The sequence below is a fragment of the Ochotona princeps genome, chromosome 4 (assembly GCF_030435755.1).
Source record: "Ochotona princeps isolate mOchPri1 chromosome 4, mOchPri1.hap1, whole genome shotgun sequence".
NCBI lineage: Eukaryota > Metazoa > Chordata > Mammalia > Lagomorpha > Ochotonidae > Ochotona > Ochotona princeps.
In genome coordinates this window covers 56,229,537-56,251,704 of record NC_080835.1, presented here as the reverse complement: position 1 = coordinate 56,251,704, position 22,168 = coordinate 56,229,537, and the positions used below count along the sequence as shown (strand labels likewise).

The following is a 22,168-nucleotide window of genomic DNA, read 5'->3' as shown; positions in this document are numbered from 1 at the left end:
AGGTGGAGGAACGGCATGGTGAACTCCCAGAGGCTGAAAAGGGAATGTAGTACTGACTGTGAAAGAGTTTGAGCTCCAGAACAGTGATTTGGGCAGCAGCTTGGTGATTTCAAAACAACCTTGTCTTTCTTCTTTCCTTTTGCAGATAGTTGGGGTTTTGTTGCTTCGGGAAAGAATTGAACTTTACCTGCACAAGTGTCATAAGGTAGGACATCTGCAGCCATAGGTTATTTTCCTTGGCACTCAGTTTGACACACAGAGTCGCTTTTTCTTTCAGGGTTCCTCAGAGAGAAGATACCTACTTAAATAATTGTAACTGAATTAATTACACTTAACACTTATAACTGACATGCTGAAGGAAATAAACCCAAGCTTGAATCCGGAGTTTATCCTTTCTCACTACTTTGAGAGGGCATTTTTCCCATCCTATTTACATCTTAGACAAATACCTTATATTGCTAGTTCTTTTTAGTCGCAGAAACATTCTATCAGTTGACTATAATAAACTAAGCTTCAACTTCCTCTCTTGTGTTGGGCCTGGTCCAAGCTTAGAATCCTCATAGGAATGATTGGAAACCAAATGGCTATTTTCAGGAAGCAGTGTTGCTACAGTTTGCCTGGAGCGCACCTCACATTTCAAGTACCAAAGCAGGTTGGATGATGTAATACCGAAGAGCAAAGACCCTTCTTGAGTTGCTGTATGTGACATAGTCAGACTTCTCCAGGGGGCCATTTTATTCTCTTGATTCTCTTGATAGCCATTAAGTCATGCACAGTCTGGGAATAGGATTTGTGATTGAAATAAGTTAATTTAACAAGTCTATCTTTGTGTTATGATGCATTTAGTTTACTTACAGTTATTTTAAGATTTTTTTTCACCAATCATTGACATAAGATAGACTGATCTGTGGTTTACTCTTCTCCTCATGTCCTTGTTGGATTTGGGTAGCAACATTTATAATGTAAGTTAGAAAATATTCTCTCTCTGCCTGCTCCCTGGGAGTTAATGAAAGTTTAGATATCTCTTCCTTAAATACTTGGCAGAATTTATCATAGATGGTAGCAAAGAGTTAAATTGTGAGAGGATTATTTGTGGATTTTAGATATAGAAACTCATCGAGGGAATGGACTTTGTATAGAGCAGCACAGATGTAGAAAAAATATATTTGAAGGAGAGGAAGTTAAGAAAGGTATGTCATATTGGTCTCAATGTTCTTTATAGTTGTGATAGGCAGTATTATTCTTTTGTTATTCAGTACTTACTGTGTGCCAGTCATTGTGCAAGGCAGTGATGATATAATCATAATATGATGATTCTTGACTTGTGAAGTTTAAAATCTGTTGGGGGAAAACCTACGTCAAAAATGTAGTTTTTACAATTTCTAGGTAAATAATATTATAAGTATATAATTGAAGTAAAAAGAAGTGAGGATTTCTCAATTGTATTGTTGAATTCAGATGAGAGATCTCAAGCCGTGGTAGGGCTCAGTTGTACCTAGAGATCATAGACTGGTAATGGCATTGGAACACACAGCTGGATAATTTTCTCCAGCCATGCTGTACAAAAAAAGACTTGGAGGCAAAGAAGAGAAATAATTCTGTCTATACGCTAATGGATGTTTGCACAACTGAGTAGATTAAAATATTGAAATGAGATCCCTGATATTATAAAGACACGTGTGCAATTCCAAAGGATGGTTCTGACCCAAAATGAGTGCCTGGGAGTTAGAAGATCTTTTCTGTTTTGCAGGTCCTGATTGTGCTGGTGATTTTGTTCTACATCTTTTTTATGTTTATGCTATTTGTATATTGGAATGATAAATGGCTGACGTTTGGGCTGTCACTGCAGGTAAGCATCCTCTTATAGCACTTGACGCTATCTGTCCAGATGTGTCTAACCTGACTTTTGGCTTTCTCTCAGATCTTTTCTCCCTACATACACCTGTGCAGCATAACTGTGATGGTGCTGCTTTCCTGGCCTTTGACCTGCTATATTGCTCGTTTGGAAAGAGAAGGTATGTCATGTGGGTGCAACTTTGTCTTTTCAGCTCTGTCTTTTACTTGCATATTCCCTCAAAAAAAAAAAAAAAACAACAACCAGAAGCTTAGTAATCCTCCTCCTGTCCTTTGAAATTCATTTTACTTGTTACTCAGGCATGCTCTGTTCTCTGCCATCCCATATAGCCTGTCATAGCACTTCTGTGACTAAACAGGCCTCTCGTAAGAGGAATTCTTCTGGAAAGTAAGACTTTTTCTGCTATTACATATTTTTCTAACTAGGGATTGGTAGGGGGCAGTAGAGGCCTTTTTTCTCCTTTTTGTTTTTAAGATTTGTTTATTTGAAAACCAGAGTTACAGAGGGAGATAGAGGGAGAAACAAAGAGATCTTCCATCCCCTGGGTCGTTCTCCAAATGGACACAGTGGCTGGGGCTACAAAGGCAGAAGCCACGAGCTTCTTTCAGGTCTCCAAATAGCTGGTATGGGCTACTTTTCTCAGGACACTAGCAGAAAACTAGGCTGGAAATGGAACAGCTGGAGCATGAATGGGCTCCTATAGGATAAGATGCTGGTGTTGCAGGCAGTGGCTTTACTTGCTGTGCCACAAGGCTGAGTCCAGTAGAGGCCTTTTGATTTTATTTCACTAGTGTGCTAATATAGCACTTTTAGTTCCCATTCAAATATTACTAGTTTTATGGCTTTTTCATTTAAGGGAATGTGTAATAACTGTGTAATAGAGATTATCATATCCAGATGTGAAGATACAATAAAGGATGCATTTCTTCCTCCAAATCGAAGATGGACACCCAGTGAAACTGTTAAATATATCTTGGCAGTAGGATGCTGGACTCTGCCATTGTTCGTACCTGCAATGTCAGGATACACTTAGGTTGCAGAATGGTGGACTTAGTACTGCTTATGAAGGACTACACTGTTGTAATAACAGAGGGGAAATCAGTGCGCGCGGGGGGGGCGGTTTGGGAGAAGGCAAGGGAAATCTGAGAACCTATGGAATTGTATCATAAATTTTAAAAAAATGAGTAGGAAAAATTAAAAAAAAAATTACTAGTTTCAGCTGATACTAAGTCCAGACATTTTTGATCACATCTAACTAACTCAAAGCAGGCTCCTGTGGGTCCCTAGAGACTTACTGCAGAAGCAGAAATATCTGCCACTGGTTTCCTTTCTATTCTTTGTCTTAGTAAAAGGAAGCAAAAGTGATCCAGACCAGTACATTAAATCACTCTGAGAACAGAGTTACTGGTCACTAGCTTTACTGACAAACCAATAAGAACTGTTTCTCTGTAGGTCTCCCATTTTTTTTCACTTTTGGTTATAATAGTATTTGTGTAATTAATGGGAGACTGTGGCAAAATCAGTGCTGGGTGGATAGTGGTGCCCTTGTGTTTGTGAGGGGGAGCAAATTTTAGAATGTATTTCTGGGTCGAGAACTTGTAGGGGACAATAGTAACCTCTTTTTCACTTTCTCAATTTCAGTTAGAGTAAGAAGATACAAGATGGCATATAATGACAAAGAAAGACTCAAGAAATGTAACATATTCACAAGGTTAAGAGGTTAGAGTTGGAGAACTAGATTTGAAAGTCACTGAAGCATAAATGGTAGCTTTAAAATGTACAAAAATGTAAAATCCTCAGAGATCTAAATGTTGCAAACTGATCAATAATAACAAGATAATGGATATACTTTGCATGTGGCAGTATGAGGAATGGGATGGGGGGACATCTTTGTAAGCTCTAGTGTCAAAAATCTTGCCATAATAATGCTTTTTATTTGGACAGTGCTTTTATGTTCAAATCCCTGAGCCTAAGTGGAATATGACTGTAAGAGAAAGTAAACTTACTAGTCCACAGAGTTGGTAAAATCCATGGACTGGGATTTACTTTGATTATTTGCTTAGAATAATTAGTTGCCTGGAATGATTACCTATTTTTCTTTTCCTCCCAACTTCCTCAACCTTCTAAACTTTTCAGCTCTACAACTGGCTACTGGATTGCCTTTTCTTCTTATCCTCATATGTCTTTATTTGATGCCCCTGGGGATTTATTCTCCCTGCATTCAGAAAAAAGAGGATTTGGCACCAAAACCAGTCTTCTTTGCACATAGAGGAGCACCCATGGTAGGTCTGAACATGATAAACATATATGAGTACAGACATGTGTGGAATACGTGAATGAGAAAAGGAAACCTTAGCAACATACAAGCTCCTGGAAAGAGAATAAAATAATTGATTTTAAAGGAAAGCAAGTTAATTGTAGAGGGTGAACCTAGATCCAAGCCACCTAACTGCCAGAACATTTCTGTTTACCAAGCTCAGTGACATTGCTACAAATGAGCAGTCCCAGAATTCAATTGAACAGGGAGGAATACAGACAGGCTAAATGGAAAGAGAACTAAGGGAGCCCTTTTATTACTTGGTTCTGTCTTTGCTATCAAAGGTATATTGGGAAGAAAGACTGTGAGACAAAAGGCTGATATATTTTTCTTCCACAGCATGGACCAGAGAATACCATGATGGCCTTTGAGAAAGCTGTTGAATTTGGGGCTTATGGGCTGGAGACTGATGTACATATAAGGTAGGAAAGCAAGAATTGAGGTAGAGGGGCAGGAGAGGGTAAGGTCCACGGGGGAGGACCAGCCTGGTCCAAAGTAATGGAGAGGGCAGGACCTGAAGAATTTTGCCTGTGTGTGTATATTTCACTCACATGGCCATATCTCTCTTATAACTCTCAATAATATCAGTGACAGACTCTCAAAACTCTGTGCATCTGCACACATAATTCAAATTTGTCCCATGCTTACAACTAAGCCCTTTATTCTACCTTAATAGTTAGCTAACGTATGCTTGGCACCTAATATTTTCCTGTCCTCCTCCTGAGTGCTGAGGAGATGCAAATAAGTAGGAAATAGTCATGCCTAAGAGATGTTTCCAGTAGCGAAGCAGGCAGTGTGGTTACAAATAATGGCAGAACAAGAACTAGTCAGGTGCAATAACCTCGGAGTAATAAAAGTCACTCGCTAATACCTGAAAAGAAGAAAATATATTTTTCTGTTTCAAATTGCTTTTGGATTGAACCTTGAAAGAAAATATTTTACCAATCATAGGTGAGGGAAAGAGAGCATTCCATACACAGATTAGAGCTTATTCACTAACCTGTTCATTTGTGTCTAAATGAGAAATAACAGATATATAAATTTGCAAAAAAATTATGTATTTTAAATTTTGAAAGTAAAGCACTTTAAGGACAGGGGACAGCTATATGAGGAATAGTCATGGTTGTAAGACTGAAGCCAAACCATGGAGATGCCAAAGTGTTTCATGAGCAAGCAGTCATGGTAGGTTTTAGAGGACTAATAGCGTATTTTTTTAAAAATATGGCAATCCATGATGAAAAATGATCAGAGAAGGATAGCAGCCTGAAAAGAGCAAATACAGGCATCTAAAGATGTAATTTCTATGGCATCTTTGTCTGTATGTGGCTGAGAAGGTAAAAAGGCTTCATCTCTGTGATGGGTGTGTTAGTGTAGGTGATGTGCGGAAAACAAAAGTGGGCATTCTGTGTCATAGAGGTGTCTGGTTTGAATCTGAGTTCAAAGAGGGGAAATGAATTAAACTAGAAGGTTAAAATGTAGAATATAAAGTCAGAGTTAGAACTATGTTTCCTAAATCTAAGACTAGAATTTTGGAAAATATCCAACAGTGATAGAGTATTTTGAATAGGAATTGAAACTGGTTGTTCTATTAGAACTTCTAGGATCTGTTCATAGAAGGACCTGGTGGTCATGGGCATAAAGAGAGCCATTGTCCTCCAGGCATATGCTTCTGTACTCCTTGTCTTTTTCTGTTATTTTGGTGACTTCAAGCTTGATGTACATAATCCTTCCTTATGTACTCAGCTTGTTATATAATCGACTCCTTAACTACTCTTAAGTTTGATGTAGTCCCATCTATCTACTATTTGCTTTTGTTGACATATCTGAAATCATGGTCGTTGTCATGAAACTTTTACCCTATATTTTCTTTCAGGGATTTTTGGTACATTTCAAATTGACTTCTATGTATTTTGTAAGATAAGGGTCCAACTTTGTTTTGCCTGTGGGTTTCCAACTTCCCAAGAACTATTGTTTGAAGAGGATTTCTTATTCTCACCAAGGTAGATGCTGTGGTTCAATTGCTTGGGTGCCGGCTGAGACAGGAGACAACTTAGTGTTAACTATGGGAAATGAGAAAAATACATTCCAGGTTTGTTTCCAAATTATAAGCTTAAAAAACTTCACTCAGAAGTTTAACATAGATATGATATGGCCAGATGGCCTACAGACCAGGTGACTTCAAAACCACAGTAAGGCCTCCCATCCAAGACCAACTCCTAAAAATCAAAGCCCTGGTTGTCTTCAGGACCTGTAGTCTCAGCTTCAGTCTCAACTGAATCTTGGCTCACTTCTGTTCTCCTAAAAAATATACTTTCTTTTTTATAAGAAAACCTTTGCTATTATATTTACTTTCTGTATGAGCATGATTCAATTCATTGTCACATTTGTACTCCGGACTCCCACACGTTGCCAATCATGTGAAAGACCAGGATGCAGTTCCTGGCTTGACCTGGACCAGATGTCATTGTTGTGGCAATTTGGACAGTTAGCTAGTGGATGGAAGATCTCCCTCTGTTGCTGTGCTTCTTAAATAAATTAATTTAAAAGTACACCTTTATCAGTTTAAAAACTAAAATTTATGTAATGCCTAATTTTCTTTGTTCTTTGTTTATCTAATGTAAATATAGACATTTCAAGCTTTCTTTGATTGGAATTTGCAAAGTAGATTTTTTACATTCTTTTAATTTACCCATACCTATATGTAAGACAGATTTCTTACAGACAGCATGTAGATTGTTCATGGTATTAAAATTATTTCTACAAGTCACTGTCTGAATTGGTATCATTAGATCATCTATGTTGAAATATATTTATTGATAAATTATGCTTTAAATCTGCCATTCTAATACTAGTTTTATTTTGTTACCTTTTGATGTTACCCTGTTTCCTACTTCCAACCCTCTCGTTAGTTTTGTGAACTTTTAAGAATCTCTCTGTCTGTCTGTATATATTTAGTGTATCTCTTTGTGTAACTTTTGGCTTTAATTGCTCTAGAAATTACAAAATACACATGAGGGGTCAAAATTTATTGAAAATGGGTAACTTTAATTACATTTCTCCATTTTTAAGTCTAGAAATACACAAACATGTACACAAACTTATTACAGTCTAACACTGAACATCCTACCATTTCAAATTGAATAGAGAAGCTCAAACAAGTTGAGTCCTTTCTCTTATTTCAAAATTGAGACGTGCTTCAGACAGTGTGATGCTTTTTGCCTCAATCAACTTTTAAGATCTCAAGAGAACTATTTATATTTTATCCTCAACATTGCTTTTTTCTTTATTCTTGATGCACAAAGTTTACTTTTGTAACCATTTTCTTTTGTCTGAAAAACTTTCCATTTAGTTCTTTATAAGCTAAGGTTTTCTATTTTTTACTTATTTCATAACTACTTTCTAGAGCTAATTTTAAATCTTTTCCTCATAATTCCAACACCAATTTCTCTTGATGTTGACACCTATGTGTTGTCTTTTCTCATTCAAGTGGAGATTTCTGTAGGTTTTGGATTATGTCTTGAACATTTCAGTAGCAAAAAATTATGATTCTTGTTTATTTCTGGCAGAGAGTTAACAAGCTTGGATTCAGAATATAGCTTGGTCAACATTTGTGGGCCCAGGTTCAAGCACCGGTTTTGTTTTCTGTGATTCTACAGTGCCACTTTGGCCTTTCCCACTTGTGCGCTCCCCAGAAACCTGTACACAACCCGGGCTGTTTTTCAAGGCAGTGTTAGAGTATTCCACTGTACATTGCTTGTTGTTTTCACACATATGTGATTTAGAAGTGTGCCTAGGACTATACATACAGATTTTAAAACTTCCCTGGTCTGTCGTAGCCATTCCTCAAATAATTAAACAAAATATCACTTTATTACTTAGCAGTTTCAATTCTGGCTATATATCCAAAAGAACTGAAAGTAGAGTCTCAAAAACGTATTTGGCGACTAGCATGTAAGTATAGCATGCTAATCACACACCTGTGGCACTGGCATTCTGTTACAGGCATTGGTCCCTGTCTCGGCTAGTAGACTTCTAACCAGCTCCCTACCGATGACCTGGGCAGGCAGCAGTGAATGGCCCAGAGACGGGATGCTAATTTCGCAAGTGTGGCTTTTTTATCCTGCTGCACCACAATGGCAGCCTCACATAATTATGTTTTTAAAATTCATATAAGAAGACAACATCGCTATCATAATAACTGATGTAATCATTAATAGAATTAAAAAATAGAGTTAAACAGCATCTACTATTAATACCATCAAAATTAGAGAAAACCTGACCAACATTAACTGACAGGATCTAAATGACTTTTATACAATACTTAACCAATGAACAGCAGAAAAAAACAAGTCTTTTCAAGTGTTCACAGGATATATACCAACATAGACTTTTTCTGGGCATAAAGAAACCTCAAAAAATTTAAAAGAATTTAAATCATATAGAGGAATTCTATGTTCAGAGTGGAATCAAATTAGAAATTAGTATCAAGGTTAACAGATATCTAGACCCACCTTTAAGAAATCCATGAGTTAAAGAAGAATTCTATTATTTTCCCATTAAATGTTTTATCTTTTCAGTTTTTTATGCCAAATGATTTTTGGAAGAAAATTAAAAGCCGTTAAATAACCTTGACCCAATGTTGTATACAAAATGTAAATCAAAATGGATCAGTGAGTCCATGTTCGTTGCAGCACAGTGACGATGGCTAAAAGGTGGAAACAGATGTCTAACACTAGATGACTGGATTAGCAACTCGTGCTATATACATACTATGAATTATTATTAAACCAAAAATATGAATCAAGTCTTCTACAGCATGGCTGTTAGAATATGGATGATTCTTGAAATAAATCAACCACAAAATGGTAAATAATGTATGATTCAAGTCATGTGAAATATCTTGAATAGAAAATTCATGGAGACAAAAGGCAAATTAGGAATGAATGTTTAGTTACATACTCAAGGGACTTTAGTGCCTATTTCCTTGAAACTTAAAAAAAATGTAGTTTCATCCTCAAATTCTATCTTGACTTCCACTTTAATTTTTTTCTCTTCTTTTTTGAAATAGCTGGGTCCCTTTTAGGCTTCCCTTCCCTGTGTCTGCTCTGCAATCCTGGTATTCACCTGCAGAATGGTCACCTACAGACTATGTAATGAGATATTTTACTTTGTTTCCTTTGTCTCAGTGATCATTTTGTGCTCTCTGTTGTTGATGGAAAACAGATCTGTTTCCTTTATTTTGCCTTGTTGTTTATGGTAGGAAAGTAACTCATTACTCTTCTCCTTCATGACCATTGTAGTTATTCTCTTCATAGATATTTTAATGGAAATGACATAGTTTTATAAAGGAGATTCTCTGAAGCAAATAGGAACTGATCTAATGATGCTGATATGTGAGGGTCTAGGACCAGAAATATTCAGGCAGTTGCCTAGTTGGGAAGACGGTCAGAAGAAGGCAGGTTATGTGAGTGATGTAAAAGCCTATATACTATACTTCCTAGAACTAGGACTCTGTCTTACGCTCAGCCTCATTTTGCTTATTTTCAGACCACCGCCAAAACCACTGTTTCCCTTATGTCAGAAAACGCCCAAATAAATAAAAAGCATTTTTTCACCATCGTTAATGTCATGCAATATTGATCCCAAGGACAGATAAATGCAACAATTTGCACGTGACTTATCCTTAGTCCTTTGCTGAGATTTTAGAGAATAAGGAACCTTTGTAGGACTTGTAACCTTGAAGGGCTTTCTGGGAATCCTGTCTGTCAAGATGGCTAAGTTCAGCCTATCTACGCCTGCCCTTCTTTTCTGCCTCTGCCTGCAGTATAGATCATGTGCCTTTCCTCATGCATGACTATGACTTGAGAAGAACGACCAATATCAGAGAAGTCCTGCCAGAAGCAGCGATGGAACATCCTTCCCTCTTCAATTGGACATTCCTGTCAACTCTGAATGCAGGCAAATGGTTTCTACAGTCAGGGGTAAGAAACATTCCTCGGTTCCACACAGCTACACTGAGCCCCATGTATGTTTAGGCTCATGTACTGTTCCTAGAAATAAGAGGCCATAAGTGAAGTGGACACACAGTTTCGTAGCAGGGCTGTGCGTTTGGCAGGAAAACTTTTCTGATAATGCAATCTACTTTCTTCTTTCTGGATTTACCAGAGTGAAGAAAAAACTTGTAAACTTCCTTTTGTCAAATAATTCCTTTTTTATCCAGGTATTTCATAAATTTATACAGTGTGTCCATATGTACATGGCATTTTCCTGTGCAGTTTGAGTACCTTGCAATTTCACAGGGGAGGTTACTAGGAGACAAAATTATTATTTCCAAGAAGATTTATTCATTTACCTATTTAAAAGGCCAAGTAACAGAGTGAGAGCGATTGATATATTCAATCTGCTAATTTATTCCCCAGAATGCCCACACCAGTCAGCGCTGGGTAGGTGAAAACCAAGAGCCAGGAACTCCATTTGGATCTCACACTTGGGTAGCTAGGACCGTTATCCTGGGTATGTTAGCAGGAAACTGAATTGGAAGTAGAGCAAGTGAGACTCGAATCAGCCATCCAATATTAGCTGCAAGAATCTTTTCTTGCCATCCAACAAATAAACTCATTTAGTACCTACTGGATACTGGACACATGGATGAATAAATGTGCCTCTAGCTCTAATGAAGTTTCCAGACTAGTGTTAAGAGAAACATAATACAAAGCTCTCTTAAGTTAGTTAGTTTTCAGATTACTTTAAGGGCATGCAAAAATAAATTTTAACTCAGTTTCCAGAATGGGCACCAATTATTCTGAAAGGAGGCTAATGGTGGGTATGGTAGAGTGTAAAGCATATACTGTGTAAAATGTGATTTAGAGACAACAATGAGTATTTCCTCTTGAGGGACAAGAAGATGAACTTCATGAGAGATGTTGTTTGTGTTGAGGGAGTATTGTTACTAAGGGGAACTGTGGACAATGGTAGTGAAGTATTTCAGAGATTACATTATACTTGAGTAAAAGACTGTGTGTGAGAGAGAGAGCCCGGGGGAGGGAAGTAGGGAAGAAGAGTCAGGTATTAGTTAAGGAAAGATAGGGTATAGGTAAGAAAAAGATTGAGAGAAGAATCTAGAAAACATATTGAAGAGAGATCTTTGTAAAAACCTAAATAGCAAATTAAAGAGTTGAGTATTTTGAAGTAGGTAAAAGTTTGGTTTGCTTTTGATGGAGTTAAGCCTGTCTTCTTAGGACATATGAAAGAAAAGAAACAACTTGTAGTTACAGTTCATGTTATGGCTAGGGGAAATCTGTGTGACCTAGATTATGCCTAATCACTTATCATTTGAGATGTTGATTTGGAAAATGAATATCTTAACAGCATAGATAACAGGCATCTATATTACTAGCACATGTTGACAGCAGAGATGATATACTGTGGGATCACCTATCTTTAGATCCCTTATCAGGTTAACAGTGTAATTAAGAAAATAAATATTTGGATTGGTACAGTGGCATAACAGGCTGTTCCTTTGCCTGTGGCACTAGTATCCTGTATGCACACTGATCTGTGTAATTTTATTAGCCAGTGATAGTATAAGAGTGAGGTGAAGGTGGATTTGGAACAACCATTGCTCTCCAGTATGTCTGTCCTCATTCGAGCCCATAGGTTTTTTTTATGTGAAAACAATGTGGTTACTATGATTTTCATGTTTCTGTGTATAGCCTCCATGATACGTTTCATTGTACTTAAACACATAAGGGAAACAAAACTGAGATATTCCATTAGCATGTGTATGATTAGTAAGCCAGTTAATATTTTTGAAAAATGTGTATTCTAGATGGAAAGTAGCTATTACATGTGACATGTAATGTATGGCTTACAAATGTCTCCATAAAATTTATAGAATCAAAAATAAGTGAAAGTTTGAGGTTGTAGTAATGCTTGATGAAACAGAAGAATTGATGAGTGCGTGGCTGATACTTTTAATTAGTAATTTTCCTTGATAGTCTTTCTAGACTTGGTAATACTTGTCTTTTTAAGATTTGTTTATTTTCAAGGATGAGTGATGATGTTGAGGGCAGAAAGAAGAGGAAAACTGATCTTCCATCTATTAAGTAACTCCCTTGATGCCCACGCAGCAAGGACTTGCTGCATTCACCTCTGCTGCAGAAAAACACCAAACAACAAAGGAAGGACTGAATTGCCAGGGCACTGATAGAGGGATGTTTGCAAAAAGGAAATCACAGAACAGCACAGACTTCATAAACCAGTAGTGAGAAAAAAACAAAACACACAGCTTCTATGCCACTGGCTTCCTAGTGGGAAGGATATGGGAAAAAGAATGCAGCACCACAGCCCAGGGCCAGCACACCGTGGATCAGCAGCCCTAACTACAAGGGAATTCCATGGCCCTCACTAACTTCAAATGCAGCCTACAGAACTGACTGAACAACTTCTTTGTTCTAGGAATGGAAGTCCTATTGCCTCCCTCCCTGCAGAGTACCAGATGCCCATCTGTTGTAGTAGAGCTTCTGTTTACTTCCATTCTGACTTAAGGGATAGAAACAACCCTGCTGCTCCTACAAGTCACCAGGACCACAGCAGACTGTGCACCCTGCAGTTGTGGGAATTCTGAGCACAAGCCTCTGAGCCTCACTCAGTCAGTCTGTGCTCTCAGGGAGTATTTCCTTAGCATTTTAAAAATTTTTATTGGAAAGTCAGACATACAGAGAGGAGGAGAGACAGAGAGGAAGGTCTTCCATCTGATGATTTACTCCCCAAGCGACCACAACGGCTAGAGCTGCGCTGGTCCGAAGTCAGGAGCCAGGAATTTCTTCCAGGTAGCCCACGTGGATGCAGAATCCCAAGGCTTCAGAAAATCAATGACAGCGAAACAATCCTGTGAAGAAATGGGCAAAGGAAAGGAACAGACATTTTCAAAAGAACAAATTCATATGGCTAATAGACATGTGATAAGATGATCAGGCTTCCTAGCTATCAGAGAAGTACAAATGAAATACAAATGAAAACCTAACTCAACTGGCCTACATTCAGAATTCTTCTAACAACCCCTGTTGGCATGGATGTAGGGAGAAAGGTACCCTCCTTCATTATTGCTGGGACATATAGGCTATATAGCCACATTGGAAATCAATATGGAGAATGCTAAGAGAACTGAAAATTAACCTGCTGTATGACCCAGCTGTCCCACTTCTGGGAATATATACAAAGGAAATGAAATCTGGTCTCAGTTAGAGACCATTATGCACAGTGAAATAAGCCAATCCCCAAAAGAGAAATAATTGTGTGTTCTCCCTGATATAAGGCAACTTTCATGCAAAATACAAGATCAGTAGATCCATAGGCAAACACACATGTATAGTCATCTAGAGTAACTGTATAATAGAGACTGTCATATCAAGATGTGAAGATACAAAGCAGTATGCAGCTGTACTTCCAGACCAAACAACTCCCAATGAAACTGTTAAATATATCTTGACAATAGGATACTGAACTTTTCTGCAGTTGTCTATACCTATAATGTCAGTATACTTAAGTAGAATGATGCACTTATGATTGTTTTTGGAGGATTATACTATTATAATGTAGGTGGAAATCAGTGGGAACAGGGGAGTTAAGCGAGGGGAAATCCCTGAGCCTTTGGAACTGTATCATGAAATAAAGAAATTTTTTGAAAAAGAGTAATAATGACAATAAGCTAGTGGATGTGAGCTCTCTCTTCATGTCTCCCTACCTCATACATATGTACATACATATATATAAATACATGAATAAATGAAAGAAATAGTACCCTTGAGTTACTTAAAGTGTTTTCTTTTTGCTTTGCCTCTTCTTTTAAAAGTATGAACTGACATTTGTCTGCTATTTGTGAGCTCCTGGAATGAAAATTCACAAAATGTCGGGGTCCCATCTGTGACTTGGTTCCCCGAGTGTCTTAATTCTCAGATTTGTCCGCACTGAGTCTCAGTCAATTTTGCAATTACGCTTCAGGTTTTTGGGAATTCCTGCTGCAGTTCCTTCAGTAGTTTCCAATTGAATCTTTTTGGAATCTCTGCAGGTACTTCTTCCTAGTGCCTGTCTGGCTCTGCAGCCTTGTGGATGGCAGTTGGCTGAGAATCGTCATCTCTCTCACAGACTCAAGAAGAGTTGTTTTCCATTCTCTGCATCTCTTCTTTATATTTCAGGTGGAGTGACATCTCCCAAGCTTCATATATATGGAAATGCAAACTGGAAGTCTGTTACTTTCTGAAGCAGTAAACTAATGTCCACATCAATTGTAATGTGATAATGTGCGGTAGAATTTACTGAGGCTTAAAAAGAAAAAGTTTACTGAGACTTCTGAAAATAATGTCCATGGAATAGTTCTGGTAGCTCTTTCTGCAAAGCTGATTCGTAATTAAAATATGTGGGAGAAGTGCATAAAGAAGGAATGTTCTTGACAGTGATCTCCGTTGTTTTTTGTGGTTGTTGTTGGAATGTGTAAAGGATTTAAGACTGTGAGAAATGCCCACTACCTGAGTGATTTTAGTACTCTGACCAATATGATTATTTTCACAGCAGTGGAGTTCATGGTACATGTAGTGGCATTCATATCAACAATAAAACCGTATTGCTAAACTTCTGCATTTTGATCATTTCACTCAAAGTTGTCTGTTGAGTTGGAGTGTTTCTCTTGAGATAGCGTCTAGGAACATATTTGGGGTTCATTGTCCTTCTGTTTCTTAACCAATATGATATACTAGCTCTTCTAATCTCTCTGTACTTATAAAATATATGCAAAGGAATAGAGAACAGAGGATCTTGTTTCTGATTTTTTTGAAGAAACGAGTATTTTATTTGTAGGATGCATTACAATAGTTTATAACAAATTATAACACTTATGACTTTGTTATTTCCTCTTCTGAAATGTTCAACCAAATGTTGGGATAAAGTCTAAATAAGCATTGTCCAATTCCAGTTTATTTTTCTGATTAAATCCCATGTTTTATATACAAAAAGAGACAATTTGCTTCAGCTGTTACATCTACCCTCTTAACACTATTGGAATCTAATTTTAAACTCTGTTGATTAACATTTTTTTCAAATTTTCTGTTTTCATTTGTATTTTCTCTTTCTGTTACTTGAACATTTTCCTTACTTTAGGCCTAGCAAGGGAACCAGTTTGGGTCTGTAGCATTTAAAATTTTTTTATTATAAAATAAATTTTTATTTCCCAAGAATTCAGAAAAACCTTAATTGTAACCCTCAACTCAAATATAGATCATAGCAACCATGGTTCCATTGAGTTTCTGTGATCTGCTCTCTTCTTTAGTAATTTTATGGGCTAGTGTACAATGTGATTATTTCTCTCCTGAGAAAAATATGAGAAAGGGCAGTTTTTTTAGGAAGTGGAAAACAGGAGTGGATATAATATAGGTGGCAATGAAAATGAAAAGTTACACAGAGAAAAATACTTGAATTTTAATGTGAAGAGTTACTGCTTCTCTTAGAAATAACCTTTGACTACTGCCTTCATGCAGATGGTCTAAAATTGGCAAAAGTAATAATGAAAGTAGCCATTGGTTACATTTAATAGTATGTATGGTGAGCTATCTGTAAGGTGAAATGCTATTGCAAAGAATAAGTGATACTTCCAGTTGTGATAGAGGTACACCTCTAGTAGAATCAGTAGGCAGTGAGGGAATTAACATCAATTGTGTGTTTTTCTGTGTACCAGGCATGTTCCCAGAAGCTTTTAATATCTTTAATCTTCAGACTAATCATAGGAATAGCAGCTAGAAACGCCTTCCTTTCCGCATTTTGTAGTTCTGGAAACTGAAGGCATTTGACATAGCAGTTAAGATGCCAATTTGTATATTTTGTTGTAGTGTTTGGGTTCAAGTCTCTTCTTTCTCCCCATTTAAAAATTTCCTCCTTATGTACATCCTGGGAAACAGCAAGTGATTGCTCAAGGAAATGACTCCCTGCCACCTGTTGTCTGAGACCTGGATTGCATTCCCAGCTTCTACTGGCTTAGCCCCAGTTATTTAGAGTGTTTAAAGGAATGAACCAGTAGACAGGAGCTGTTATTTTTTTAATTTATTTCATGAATAAATCTTAATTGTTTTATTGCATGTGCTCAACGAGAAGTGTATCGAGCCAGCATTTGAACTTGAGTCTATCTAAACATGTACAAATAATTAAAGGAGGTAGAATGAAGCGTCAAATTAGAAGGCATGAAAATGGACCTTTGGAATTAAAAGCTACAAAATTTTGGTTCAGGAATATTTAAACTTCATGAAGGAGATATCATTGGACTGGACTGAGAGCAGGATTTTAGACAAGGAAGGCAAGTGAGGAGTAGAACTGGGATTGAATCCAGATCAGTTTGTAGACAGAGCATATGTTCTTTTTCCTGTACAATACTGAAACAGTGAGAGCACATGCAGGAAGCCAGTGTGACTAAAAGGGAATGAATTACATGGAATTAATGGGAGGAAAGGTTGGAAAGGAAGGTCAAGAACAGAATAAAGTACTATTAGTGCAAATATAACAGGTTCTAGAATAAAGAAAAAAAACATTCCAAACACCAAAGTTACTGATAGAGATCACAGTTTATTTCTCTGATAACTTTTATCTCACTTCTGGTATTTCAGAAAGCCTGGTGGATTGAGTGGTAGTGGAGCAGTAAGGAGCTGGGTGTGCTTTGGATAGGAACCAATGTATTCTTTGATGTATTTATTTTTAGCGCAAGCCGTTTTACAATATGAAACCTCTATCAGAGGCTGATAAAAAAAGAGCAAGAAATCAGTCAATTCCAAAACTAGATGATTTGTTGGAACTTGCAAAGAAGGCAAATGTGTTTTTGATATTTGATCTTTATGGCCCTTCAGCAACACATTCTCTCAGAACTTCGTTTGTCAAGCATGTAACAGATTTGATCCTTGACTCTAACATTGAGCCACATCTGGTATGTCTGTCTCAGTATTTGTAGTCAAGGTTGTGAGGTGGGTACTGTGTCCTTGGAGTATAGTTGTTGTACCTGTCCTTGACCTACCTTGTAAGTTTTCCTGACCTTTAAATAATTTGCTTCCTGTGGAAATGGAGATTGTTATGTTTACAGCTACATGGACTAATCAATGAGCCGGATAAATTTGTCAGTGGAGACAAACATTGAGTCTGTTTGCTATTCTAAACCATGTGAAGTAGCAACATCAGTAAAATGTAGTGTGTTAATAATTATGTAATGTGACTGTACCGTCACCAAAATGGATCTATTCGAAGGAGCCTGAATAATCCTAAGGCTTTGAGGACTTGACTTTCCTAATGTTATGTGATGACAGCTGGCTCTTACACTGAGATTTATTCCTCAGATTTTTCGGAAGTAAGTGCGTTTGAGCAGTTAGTTGTTTTAAATAACTCAAAGTCTCAGAATAAAAAAGTGCTATGATAGAAATAAATGTGTCTTGCAAATGGAACTGTTTCTACAAATGAATCATATGACTATCCCTGTTGGTAAGAAGTTATTTCTCTCAAGGTGATTTTTAGGTACATCAATCACAGACATTTTCAGTTACCACCTTTATCTCATATTTACTAATTCTTTAATAGCATGAAATTTTCTGTATACAGAGGGCCTTTGGCACTTAATTAACTGGTGAATGAAACAGTCCTAAGAAAAAAGCTCTAGAACAGCCTTAGTGAAAATCCCATATAAGAGTTCATTAACTAACATTGGATGAAATTGACTCTTACTCAAGGATTAGAATCACTATAGGCTACCAGTGCTGGAATGACACTACTGATTCTCTGTGGGGTCTATTGTACCTAGGCAAGTAATTATTCATTAAGGAGCTTTCTGTTTCTCCTGGCAGATTTACTGGTTGTCAACTCATGACAGACAATATGTCAGGAAGAAGGCACCTGGTTTTCAAATGGTGGGCCGTTTATACACCACTAAAGAACTTAAAAAAGAAAATATCAGTACAATAAATGTTGACTACAAGAATTTGTTCTATAGAGGTTTCAGGTAAGTGATCATAGCATTTTTGTCATGTATTGCTTTACTTGCACAATATTTGTATTCCAACTAAGCTAAATTTTCCCCATTTTGGAATTGTTTTCTGTGGTTATCTTCTTGGAATCCTATACAGTATCCCTTTCTCCTCGCTCCTCCTGCCAATAAACACTTATCAAGCATGGCACTTGCTCTTGGAACATAGACTTCAGTCCCTGCTTTGTACTACAACGTCATCATTTAACACACTTTTTTGTAGGCTTGGCATTTCTGTTTTTGTATAAACACTGAAAAGTCAAATAAAAAATAATGGCTTATTTTCTCCTACCAATAGTAGATGGAATACATTACCACATAAATAGTTTTGTGACTCAGGTATTTCTTGTAGGCATAATTAAGAATATAATTAAACCTTTAAAAGGTAATGGAGGGGCTTTTAGCTTAAGAGTCTAAAGGCAGTGTTCCAAATCCAAGTGTCTGGTTTCAGTGCCTAGTTCCTGCTCCTGACTGCGGCATCTTGTTAATGCAGACCCTGGGAGGCAGTGGTGGTAGCCCAGGTGATTGAGTTCCTATCCCCTAAGGAGGAAGAGACCGGCCATTATGAGCATTGTGAAGTGAACCAGCCAGTGTGTGCTCACTCTTTCTCTGCTTCCCTTTGATTCATTCTCCCCCTACCTTCCAGCTTTGCAAAACAACAACAAAATATTAAATTTCAAAATTCTAAATATACTTGATTGAGAAAATAAAAACAAAATAAAATATCCAAGCATGAGAAGAAACTACCAGCTACTATGTCTATAATGAACGACTGGAGATCATTTTCAGATTGAAAGCACTTGAGAATAATTTGACAAATTTCCAGTTTCTTGTCATTAATCATTACTTAATTTAACCCATATCCACTTACTCTTTGAGGATTTTTATTCAGATAATTTTAAATACTTCAGAGATAAAATATTTCTTGGAGATACATATACATACATGTGCATACATATACATACATCTGTCTATATTTGCTTCATATTTATATGTATCTAAATATAAATAAGCAGTCTGTTTGGTTATCATAAAAATTCCCCTGTATGTCCTTCTGCGTCCCAGAGCATGAGCCTGGCTACGTTATGCATCCCTGTTCCTGTTTTCCCTATGTTTCTGCTAAGGTGTGGTGATTATATAATGATGTGTTTTTTCTTTTACCATTTTAAAATCATGTGTGTTTTGCCCTGTTTCCTTTTATTAAGATTTCTGATTATTTGGGTGCTTTTATTTTGGACATACATCTGTTTCCTTTTTTTTTTTCCAAGTAGAAAATGGCATAAGGATGATTTCCTTCTCTCCTAATACTAACAGGTTGACCTGGTAGTAGGAAAATAGCTATCATCACTTCCATTTATTGAGCCTTTATTATATATCACATTTTGTGCTTGTTAGACCAAAGACTGTGTTTAAGATACTGACCTGCACGTCAGCTGCACATGTGACTGTGGACAGATTTGTGTCCATTTCCTACTTTGACTTAACAATGGTAGCTGCTGGAATTGAAATACTGAAAGATCGTTTTTTATTATGCACATAGTAAAAATCTGGGCATATTTAAGATGACAATAAATGTTAGCTACTGCTTTAACTGTCACCACCATTCTATATTGTATCATCTCGCATAGTGGGGGTTAGGTAATTGATCCAAGTTAATGAAATTGGTCAGGTATGACACACTTCAGAGTCCAAATTCTTTCTCCACTATACTTTTAAAGTTACTTATTAGCATAGTTGTACAGGCATAGTTGCAACTGGCAACAGATGTAAAAGGGATCCTATTTAAAAGAACAATTTAGCTCAACAGATACATTTATCTATGTAGTACCATTTATCTTTTTATCTGAAAGATCAATATAAGCCAGACATCCTTCTTCACTGGAAGGCAGGCTGTACTCCCATAATGAGAATAAGACTTTTTCAAATAAATGTACTATGGTGCTGACTCTGGTGAGTTCACAGGTAAGACTTTATTCCAAATCATTCCCCTCAGAGACCTCTAAGCTGTAAGAGTAAATGGTTATACCATAAGTATCTCTACAGTGGTTACAGTCACATTTCCCCTCTGATCAGTGTTTGCTTCCTAATCTGTAACAGCAATTACAAGAGATTGTGACTTTGCCAGTTTGGCCAGTATTTTAAATGCTTTATTTTACTAAAAATTGTATGAATATAAAGATGCCCTTTCTTTTAATCTTGTTTAGAAATCTATTTACGTGAAAGAGAGAGCGAGCTTCCATTTGCTGGCTTACTTCCCAAATGACCACAGTGGCTGAGGCTGGCCTGACTGAAACCTGGAGTCTGGGGCTCCATCCGGATCTTCAGCAGGGGCAACAGGGACCCATGTACTCAATGCATCTTCCACCTTCCCAGGCACATATGCAGAGAGCTGAATCAGAAGTGGAGCAGCTGGGACTTAAAAACAGTGCTCTGACATAACCACTTGCATCACAATGCCAGCCCTGTTTGATTTATGTAAAACAGATTCATTTATTTTTACTTGAGAGATGTATTTTACAGAGAAGGAAAGAAACAGAGAAAGATCTTCAGTCCACTGGTTCACTCCCCAAATGGCCACAGTGGCCTGAGCTGAGTGGATCCAAAACCAGGAGCCAGGAGCTTCTTCCGGGTCTCCTGTGTGGGGGTAAGGGCTTAAGGACTTGAACTCTATTACTTCTCCATCCCATAAGCAGGAAGATGGATGGCAAGTGGAGCAGCTAGAACTTAAACTAGCAAGTGGAGGATTAGCCACCATGCTACCCCTCACTTTGATTTTTGATACATTTTTGAAGTGTTTTCAAATAATTTAAAATTACTATTTTTTTAGTTGGCAAATTAATTGCATGCATTTATAGAATATAATGCATTTTGATATGCAATGTGCAATTATTAAATCGGCATATCATTGCTTCATAATTTTATTTTTTGGATTGGAGCATTTGGGATTTAGTTTCCTAAATATTATGCAATATGCAATATATCATTGACTCTAGTCATCCTGTTTTGCAATAGATTTAAAAAATGTATGGCTTGGGTGAGTGTTGTGCAGCGGGTTAATCTGCTGCTTGGAATGCCAGCATTCCCTATGGGAGTACTCTTCTTTCAATACAACTGTCTATAAATGCTTTCTGGCCTTTTGGGAGGCAGTGCATGATAGTTCAAGTGCTTGGGTTCCTGCCACCCATGTGGGAAACCCAGATGGAGTTTCTGATTTCTGGCTTTGGCCTGGCACAGCCCTGGCTTTTTCTGGCATTAGGGAAGTGAATTAGTACACGGAAGACTTGTCTGTTTCTCTCCCTCCCTCCGTTCCCACCCTCTTTCCATCCTTTTCTCCTTCCTTCCATCTTTGAAGTTGATGAAAATATTCCCCATCCAACTGAAACTTTGTGTCCTTTGACCAGCATCTTTTCTCTCCTTCACTCCCAGCTCTTGGTAGCTACTGTTGTAAATTCTACTTCTGTGAGGTGAACTTTTCTGGATTCTGTATATAAGTCAAATTGTGTGATATTTGTCTTTCTATGCATGACTTAGTTCATTTGGCATAATGTTTTCCAGGCTCATCCATACTACAAAATACAGAAATTCCTTTTTAAAGTTGAGTAGTATTTCATTGTAAGTCTGTCCCACATTTATTTTACTCCTTCCATTTATGGACACCTGGATTGGTTTCATATTTTGACTGTTGAACATGAATAGAGAAATGCAATTATCTCTTCAAAATTCTGATTTGTTTCTTTGAATATATATCTAGAAGTAGGATTGCTAGATCATACAATGGTTCTATCTTTAACTTTTGTGAACCTCCATCTTATTTCTGATAATGGTTGTGTTGATTTATATTCTCTTCAACAGTATAAAATATCTCTCTTTTCTGTACATCTTGTCATCACTTCTTTTGTCTTTTTTGTAACAGCCATTCTAACAAATAGGAGGTGATTTCTCACTGTGGTTT

At 37.2% G+C, this 22,168-nt stretch overlaps 1 protein-coding gene across 9 annotated transcripts in view; it reads left to right on the top strand.

The window, feature by feature from the left end:
• Positions 1 to 22,168, top strand: part of LOC101526495 (glycerophosphodiester phosphodiesterase domain-containing protein 4) — a 94,113-nt gene that overhangs the window by 36,740 nt on the left and 35,205 nt on the right. For 6 of the 9 annotated variants that reach the window (XM_058663626.1, XM_058663623.1, XM_058663624.1 and 3 more), the window contains 9 exons: positions 146 to 205; positions 1,751 to 1,849; positions 1,922 to 2,015; positions 3,497 to 3,574; positions 3,992 to 4,137; positions 4,512 to 4,594; positions 9,997 to 10,153; positions 16,912 to 17,133; positions 18,038 to 18,192. In XM_058663626.1, the coding sequence (XP_058519609.1) occupies positions 146 to 205; positions 1,751 to 1,849; positions 1,922 to 2,015; positions 3,497 to 3,574; positions 3,992 to 4,137; positions 4,512 to 4,594; positions 9,997 to 10,153; positions 16,912 to 17,133; positions 18,038 to 18,192 (1,094 nt within the window). Of the gene's footprint in view, positions 1 to 145; positions 206 to 1,750; positions 1,850 to 1,921; positions 2,016 to 3,496; positions 3,575 to 3,991; positions 4,138 to 4,511; positions 4,595 to 9,996; positions 10,154 to 14,241; positions 14,369 to 16,911; positions 17,134 to 18,037; positions 18,193 to 22,168 lie in introns of all 9 variants that reach the window. The other 3 variants (XM_058663627.1, XM_058663628.1, XM_058663629.1) reach the window with 3 other exon arrangements.